Raw genomic sequence first — 8,714 nt, forward strand, 5'->3', positions numbered from 1 at the left:
ATTCGGCCTGTTTGTGCAGCACCTTTTGAGCTTTAAAAGGATTTTGACAGGATCATCATTTGACACAATGAAATGTCAAATGTATTTTAAAATGTATTTTAATAAGGCCGTCTTCTGTTTTCTTGCCAACAGAGGACAGAGAAGCAGCTGGAGTCGATAGATGAGCTGTACCTGGAGTACGCCAAGAGAGCGGCACCTTTCAACAACTGGATGGAGGGAGCTATGGAGGACCTGCAGGACATGTTCATCGTCCACAATATTGAGGAGATCCAGGTATCTGGGAACTGGGAAGTCAAGTGGTGAATAAACAAGTGCAGCATATGAAACCTACAGCGGAGGTCCAGCACTGAGCCAAAGAAACGTTCCAGTGTTTACTATTTAAAGCCACAGAGCTGCATTTATCCCACAAAAAACAGAAAACCCAGCAAATGTGTTTCTTTCCTCCTCTCAGGGTCTGATCACAGCCCACGAGCAGTTCAAGTCCACCCTGCCCGAGGCCAACAAGGAGCGCGAGGCTATCCAGTCCATCCAGTCCGAGGTGCAGAAGATCGCCCAGAGCAACGGCATCAAGCTGAGCAGCGGAAACCCGTACACCTCCATCACACCTGAGAGCATCAACAGCAAGTGGGAACAGGTGAGCTGCTGCCTCAGCTCTCTAATGCTCAGAAGGTTTAGCTCCTGAAGTTTGCTTCAGGAAGTGAGACGGAGTACTTGGCAGAAAACTGTTTAACGAAGGCTGACGTTAATCATTTTAAGGCAATAAACTTGTAGCTCATTCATGCCAGAGCAGTAAACTATTAATGCTGTCTGCTGCTTTAATGACGCAGCGCAGACTTTTCCTCTTAAATGCTTTTTTCCCCCGGTGAATCCTGCATAGAAGAAGAACCTTTTGCCCAGTGTGTTAAAAGCGCTGCCCTCCACAGGCTGAGTGACTGAATGTTTTTCTGCAGCTGGTGCTTCATGTTTGTGTGTTTGTGTGGGTGCAGTTGTTTCTAATTCTTCTTTGTGTGCATTTGCAGGCGATGGCTATGGTGCCACTGCGTGACAACGCCCTGCAGGAAGAGCTGAACAAGCAGAACTCCAACGACACTCTGAGAGCCACGTTCGCCACTCAGGCCAACACGGTTGGCGCTTACATCCAGGCCAAAATGGAGGTAACGGATCAGCCCCCACAGTCACAACGTGCTCCGCATTATGTCGAGGTTTTCACGTTTGCTCAGCTGTGTGCAGTTTGTCACTTTGCAGACACTTTGTGAAACACAGACTCACAGAGCAAATGTAAGACAGGGTGCAGGAGACTTACCCACAGCCTGAAGAGCTCTTCAGTTTGTAGATGTTGTATCCATGAGCCTTGTGTTTAGATTAGATCGTCACTGTGCATGCACACTGCGTTACTGAGAGCAGGAGGAATGAAATGTACTTCGTCTATTCATAGTTCAGGAACCGTAAGTGACAACTCTTCAGCATCCTTACAGAAAAAAAATCTTACAGTCATTTGGAAAAGTTTATTTAGAAAAGTGTTTTTTGTTTTTATAAATATGTTCGAGTGTCAGCGTTTCAGGTGTTTGTGTGTTTGTGTTGGCAGGAAATTGGCAGGATATCCATTGAAATGAACGGCACCCTGGAGGACCAGCTGACCAACCTGAAGGAATACCAGAAGAGCATCATATCATACACACCCGAAATTAACAAGCTGGAGGGATACCACCAACACATCCAGGAGGCGCTCATCTTCGACAACCAGTACACTTCCTACACGATGGAGGTAACGCAAACGCGCACAAAACCTTCAGCAATGAATGAATGAAGTCTGTTTCACTTCCCAAATGAAAATGTTTGAAAGTAGAACAGCTGTGTGACATAATGTGTGCATGAGCTCTGTAACAAAACGAGCTCATGCTTTGTGTTAACCTTTGAGGACACTGTCAAACCCGAGTCCTCTCTCGCATCTCAGTTCTTAACCTCTCCTGTCAACCCCTCCCCATCACTGCAGCACCTCCGGGTGGGCTGGGAGCAGCTGCTCACCACCATCGCCAGAACCATCAACGAGGTCGAGAACCAGATCCTGACGCGTGACGCCAAGGGCATCAGCCAGGAGCAGCTGTACGAGTACCGCGCCTCCTTCAACCACTTTGACAAGGTCAGGGCCCGAGCTCTGCGCTCACCGGTTATTTATTACACCTGTTCTGTTATCCTGTTATCAAACCTCACAGTATTACAGAGTATTAGTGTCAGTATTAGGCGTTTAGGTTGGCAGTGAAACCTGAGGAGAAACCCTGTTTTTGTTTCATACGATGATCTAAAAATTATAAATATAAAGCGTTTAATGATTTTTACCATTACATATACAATACATGATGGTGTAGACCAGCTATGATGCACCAAGCATCTTATGTATTTGTGTCTGTTTAGAGTATAGTCGTTAGCAGTGGGTAAGTTGTGGTTAATTGGACTTCCTGAACAGTTTTCAGTGTGAGGATCTGGCCTGTGCTTTTCCTGTTGATTTATAATGTGACTGACTGGATGTTTAGACCTTAGATGGGGGTGAGAGAGGAGCCAGACGTGTAAGTACTCATCCTGATGTTTCACTCGCGAGCACAGGCGGTGTTGGTGAAATTTAAAAAAGGCACGGATGGTGACTGGCTTTTACCAGGAGGGTGAAGAGTGAGGAAATATCCAGTTAGCAAAAGGCTACTTGTTTTAAATCAGCTAAGAAATGCTACATTTGGTTAGAAATGTGTTATTTTTGGGTTGCACTTGGTCTTTTTCCCCTCACTGGACATGCAAACCTGCAGAAGTCTGTCATCCCTTTGGAACGCTGTTTTCTGCATTTAAAAAAACTAAACTAAACCTACCAGATGTCATTTTTTGTGTTTTGTGGTGGTTAAACGTGATGATTGAAAGCTCTCAGCTGTCAGAGAGGAGGACGACACCGCCATCGTTCACCATCTCATGCCGCTCTGTGTGTGTCACTCATTCATGCCACTATCTGACACGGTGGTCACTCACCCATCAGTCTTTTTGTTCGTCACATCAGTGTGTTTATTTCTTTACGACACAACACTGGAACTATTCTTTGCACTCAGTACAAAGAAAGCACTTGTAGCAACCCGCTGACCCCATTTCAGTCTTTGCATGGATACTTTTCTCTAAATTTGGGAACATTGTGTCAGTTTTCAATAAAAACTGAATGCAGGGATTTGCTAATTTAAATTCTGAACTATATACATTTAAAAATGCTGCAGAGACAACACAACAATTTTTGAAACTGAGGTTTGTTCTCCCTTAAATATAGATTATTTTTTTTTTAAATTTTGAGGCCTTAACATGTGTCATAATTTAATGCATAAAAAATAAACATAAAAAGGTAACAACTGCATTAAAACAGTGGATCTATAAGTGAAAGTCATTTGTGAAACCACAACAGTTCATTGCTGTGTCCATGAATGCAAGCTGCTCCGGACTGAAGAGGACTGGGATCATCTGTCTTTGTTATTCATTCACGCTCGTGATTGGTGGAGATTAAAAAGTGACAGTTTGTGAACATCACAGCTCTTGAGTGGGTGTGGGGGGTTTGTGTGTGGCGACATTGTCTAAACATCCATAAATGTGTGTCCCTTCGTCCTCCATGTCTTCATCGTCTCCCTGCATGCTGTGGATCTCATGGTCACTGTCCTCCACCGCCACCATCCCTGTGTTACGATTGCTTCATCCTCACGATGCGGTGCTCTGTCATTGGGTGTTTGGCCGATCTCAGGACCACAGCGGGGCCCTGATGGCCGAGGAGTTCAAGGCCTGTTTGATCAGTCTGGGCTACGATGTGGAGAAGGACAAGCAGGTAGGAGCTCAAAGATTGGACGGAGGGAGAGTCGGCGTCATCGGGCCTCTGAGCAGGAGAGCGGAGATCACTGCCAGCCACATTCAGCCAATCACAATCGATGTTTCTTTTACTGATTTTATACACTGACACATAGAAGTCAGACAATTCAGCATCTAGCAAAATTTGCAGCTTAATTGATTTAATTTTTTCCACACAGGCTACAAATGGTTGATGTGTTGAAGCCATAAAAATTTGCATTGCAAATAAAAAAAAAAAGTAACCAGAAACAGCCTGAAATAGACAAAAATGATAAGAAACTATTTCGACATAATTGCATAAAATAAAATTGGATAATCATGTCAATACAGGTTGAACAATTACAGTATTAATAATTAGGTCAACTAAATTAGGTTTCTGTTTTTGATACTCTGTGGCGTGATGAAGTGAAACTGGTCAGTGATCAGTCGGTGCTCCTGCTCAGAGCCTGCTGCCGTGCTCTGCGTTCAGGCAGGGTTCAGTCCATCGGCATGGAGGTTCATGGAGGTGTTGCGTCCCTGTTTGTCCACCGGGGGTCTCTGTTGCTTTGTGCTGCTTCAGCTCACTCTCTGAACGGACCCCACCCCTCAGCTGTCTGTCTGCCCGTCAGGTTTTTACTTTGCTGCGAGACTTTCTGTTAACTGTTTGTGCTTTTTATGGCTTTTTTCTCACTCACTCACTGTTTGATCTCAATATTTCTGTCCATCCTTCACTCTGCTGCTCTCTCTCTGTCCCTCGTATCTCTCTGACTCCGTCTTTGTCTACTCACCACCTCCTCCCTCCGACCTATCCTGTGCTGTGGCGGCCTGCAGAAGCGATCAGGACAGATGATGTCAGATGATTTCCGGGCTCTACTCATTTCTACAGGAAACAGCCTGGTACTGCTGCTGGCATGAAGCTCTTTCAGGGTGTCTGCAGGTCCAGAAATATCCTAATGCAGTTTAATTAGTCACAAGCTTTGAAGCACCCAAAAGAAGCAGTTAAGGATGCTCTGTGTTTTTGCTTTTACCTGAATCAGAGGGACAGGATATGGATATGGAAGCTAGAACTTTTTGATTTACTTATTATTTATATTCTTTTTCCCCTGTGGGAAGTTTAGCCTCTGACAAAATCAGTCCTGTTCATATTTTTATAACATTTAAACCAGGAAGTGAAACTCTTAATTCAAACAAATGGACCCAGGCAGGCAAATTATTGCTTAGTATTTCTAATTATTACTAATATTTTCTGTTTGGATATTTTGTGGATTTGCATGTGACCTGATACCTGCAGACACCCTGTGCTCTCTCTCTGATGCTCTCACTTCCTGTCCTTTTATGTCACATGTGTCACTTTAACATCCTTGATGATCAGTACTAACTGAAGGAAGCTGATGTTTTTCATGTAGACCATCCAAATTATTCTTCACTGTTTTCTCGTTGTGTCGTCATTTGTCTGTTTTTTCCCTCCATCCCAACCACATACTGGGACTCCCATTAGGACTTTAATGGTAGTCCCTATATTTTACATGCTTACAAACTGCAGGGGTTTTAGTACTCTTTCTGATTCCCAGACAATTCCAAACAGTGAGGCTGTCCCCTCATTTTACAGAAATCTATGCACTTTTCTGTCCCTTTTTGGCCGTTTGAATAAAAACTGACTTAAATATGAAATAAAATGACCACAGACTAACCTTTGGCTGTGGCTAACACCTCTTCAGTTTGCTCTTGAATCCCACTGTGCAGGAAAAACCCTGTAAATGTGCGGCTGTTCCCTGAGTTCAAAGCGCCGTCTCTTCTGGGTTAACCTGTAATTTGTTGATGCCAGGGCGAAGCCGAATTTAATCGCATCATGGGTATAGTGGACCCCAACGGCAGCGGCGCCGTCACCTTCCAGGCCTTTATCGACTTCATGTCCACGGAAACGACCGACAGGGACACCGCGGACCAGGTCATCGCCTCCTTCAAGATCCTGGCTGCTGATAAGGTGAGTGCAGAACGACATCAGTGCTCATTTTTGATTGGACAAGAAAAATACTGGAGAAAGAAATGTGCAGCAGGAAGCTGACCACCAGCAGAGGGAGTATTTGTGTTCAGAACTACAAGTCAACACAAGCTTGAGGTTGAATCTGTGCAGAATATTCCTTTTTGTTAGAGACGCCTCACAGGTTGATATTAGGATTTATAATAAAAATAATCATGAATAATAATAATAAGCATGAGCACTTTGGCTTTAAGCTGCATCAGCAGCCCAGATTGTCTGTGTTATGGTTCATTTAAGCACTGGCCCCTAAAACACTGGGTGATTAAAGCTTTGGAAAATCTTACTGACTTCTATGACATCAGCTCCTCAGGCACACACAGCCTGACATTTGGAGAGGTTTTATAGGACTTCAGTTGTATCTTGGACCTGCACGGTGCTTTAGAGCAGTGCTCCTCAAAGTGGGCTGTGCAGTCCTGAGGAAAAGTGTCCTCTTAACAGTCTGCTGTGAGAGTGTGTCCTCAGGAAAAATGGACGAGTAACTGGGACGAACAGGTCCAAACTCTGTTTAAAGATCCCAAGATATTCAAACTCCAGACTTGAACTTGTGATCTGAAATGATCCATCAAACACGAGTTTGGAACTAAATAATGATATTCAGCCAATAATACGATCCTCTGTTGTCTTAGAAGATCAATAACATAACAGTTTTTCATCTCTATTAAGCCGTATGTCATTTAGTGCTTTAGCATTAGCAGTGAACTCTTTGCCTCCTGTTTCCACCAGAACTACATCACAGCTGATGAGCTGAGGCGGGAGCTCCCTCCAGACCAGGCGGAGTACTGCATCGCCCGCATGGCACCCTACACGGGGCCCGACGCTGTCCCCGGAGCCCTCGACTACATGTCCTTCTCCACCGCCCTGTATGGAGAGAGTGACCTGTAGAGGAGGCGAGACGAGGAGGAGGGCTGGACAGATGAGGGGAGGGAGAGGGAGGTAGAGGAGACGCCGTGAGTCGAGCGCTGGGAAGAATTTTGAGTGGTGGTCACGATGTGCCCCTGCGAGTGCCGGTTTAGAAATCGTTAAGAGCTTGCTGATTGAGCTGTAGTTCTCGTGGTTTGGCCTCCAGCCCCACTGTCACAAAAGGATGTTCAGCATCAGTTTGTCATAAAGGTTTATTTGAACGGGCACATCTGGAGGCGTCTGTGGGACGGGGGGCAGAGTTGCTCTGTAGTGCGGGTCCTTAGCTTCACCCTCTCTGCCTTCATGGGGTTTAAACAGGGGAGGGACGGGGGGTTAGGATTATGGGGGGGCACAAGCTAATCTGATACTTATGCTAATTTTTGTTTATTTTATTATAATTTTTCTTCTTCTTGCCGGCCGGGGGTCCAGGGCGTGTGGGGGGGTGGGGTTTGATGTGGCGACTGGCAAGTTTTGTGTATTAGATCCTGGAGAGATTTATGCTGCGGGGTCAGGGGTCAGAAGGGTGGGATGGAGGGGTGGGGGAGTTGACCAACCAGAGATAAAATGACCCATTTACCCATAATTCCCATGTTGCTGGATAAGGTGACCTGTCTAACCTCAGCTCTTTTCCTCTTCCTGTCTGCGTTTCTTTTTCCCCCCTCTCTTTTTCTTTCTCATTCTTTTTCAAGACCAGGTGGGTGGTGGGGGTGGGCGGGGCTTAGCGCTGTACATACTTATTTTTTCAGTCTGAAGAATGACACACACAGAGTCCCGGCCGTTGAGAGTAATCAACCGCAGGCCTTTCAGTAGGGCAAAGTAGACATTTATTATTAAAAAGATAATAAAGAAAATGAAACAAGAAAACAGAGAAATTTAAAAGCAGTTTCACCAGTGGATAGGTTTGAGCTTCCAGAAGTCTTTTCTTCAGGTTTTACTTTTTAATTTTGGCCAAACTAACCATGGAAAAGTTGACCTAAAGGCCTTCTCCTGTATAAAATCCATGATGAGCAACAGCATAATAATTACAAATATCTGCTTCTGTGAAATTATTCCTCTGTTAGGCATCGGGTGCTTGTTTAAGTACGAAAACCACACATTTATATAAAAGTTTAGACTGTATTACTCAAAGTTAGTCGAGTTTCATCTACCTGACATACATACGCGGGATGTCACGGATCCGTTTGATTGGCCGAATGAAGGTTCGTGAGGGGGAAGGTGAAAGTATTTAATAGATAAGCGTGCCTGTTGGTGGCTACAGCCCTGTTCCCTCCTCTATCTCTCCCCCCCTCACTTTCTCCCCCCTCCTTCCCCTCACTTGTCTCTGAAGAGAAGGAAAAAAATCACTGCTAAGGAAGGAGGGAGGGGAACGTTTGGGGAGTCTCTGTGTAAACATTCCATTGTACGCAAAACGAAGAAAAACTTTTTTAAAAAAGGAAAATTGTTATGTAAAAGAACTATGCAATCATATTGTGCGCTCAATATCTGGGGAAAGCTGTGGTCATCAAACCAGGTCCCGCCTGAGTTTCCTGTCAAAATTAAACGGAGGACAAGTGATTTCTCCCGTCTTCGTGGGAGAGGAGGGGGAGCAGACGGGAAGGAAGTGGGAAGAGAAGACTCGGACCAAAAGCTTGTTTCTCTTTTTCATTCTCTTTTTTTCCCTGTGAGGTTGTAAAGAAATGAACTCTGGAATTGTGATTTTCTTTCTTTTTTTTTTTTTTTTCCTTTTTTGTACTCTTTAATATCAAACCTTATCTGCTGTACTGGAAACTGCAACGCCTTCTGTCTCTAATGATAAGTGAGTTTCACAAAGCACACATAAAAAGTTTCCTTACAAAAATATCTGCGACTGTCTTCATGTCTCGTTCTTGTGCGTGTCTGTGTTTTTAAACTTGAGATACAAAAGAGCAGATTTTCTCTTTAGCTGTAAAAAGGAAAC

General features: G+C 44.5%; 1 protein-coding gene across 6 annotated transcripts in view; it reads left to right on the top strand.

Moving 5' to 3' along the window:
- actn4 (actinin, alpha 4) overlaps nt 1–8,617 on the top strand; it is a 56,418-nt gene extending 47,801 nt beyond the window's left edge. For 2 of the 6 annotated variants that reach the window (XM_084951616.1, XM_084951615.1), the window contains exons 15-22: nt 133–273; nt 452–634; nt 1,020–1,154; nt 1,586–1,765; nt 1,994–2,140; nt 3,758–3,838; nt 5,663–5,821; nt 6,602–8,617. In XM_084951616.1, the coding sequence (XP_084807742.1) occupies nt 133–273; nt 452–634; nt 1,020–1,154; nt 1,586–1,765; nt 1,994–2,140; nt 3,758–3,838; nt 5,663–5,821; nt 6,602–6,760 (1,185 nt within the window). In that variant the 3' untranslated portion in view covers nt 6,761–8,617. Of the gene's footprint in view, nt 1–132; nt 274–451; nt 635–1,019; nt 1,155–1,585; nt 1,766–1,993; nt 2,141–3,757; nt 5,241–5,662; nt 5,822–6,601 lie in introns of those variants that run through there. The other 4 variants (XM_084951618.1, XM_084951617.1, XM_084951620.1 and 1 more) reach the window with 3 other exon arrangements.
- Nucleotides 8,618–8,714: the final 97 nt, after the last annotated feature.

This window comes from Perissodus microlepis, chromosome 14 (genome assembly GCF_051167445.1).
Source record: "Perissodus microlepis isolate ML-2025 ecotype Zambia chromosome 14, ASM5116744v1, whole genome shotgun sequence".
Taxonomy (NCBI): Eukaryota; Metazoa; Chordata; class Actinopteri; order Cichliformes; family Cichlidae; genus Perissodus; species Perissodus microlepis.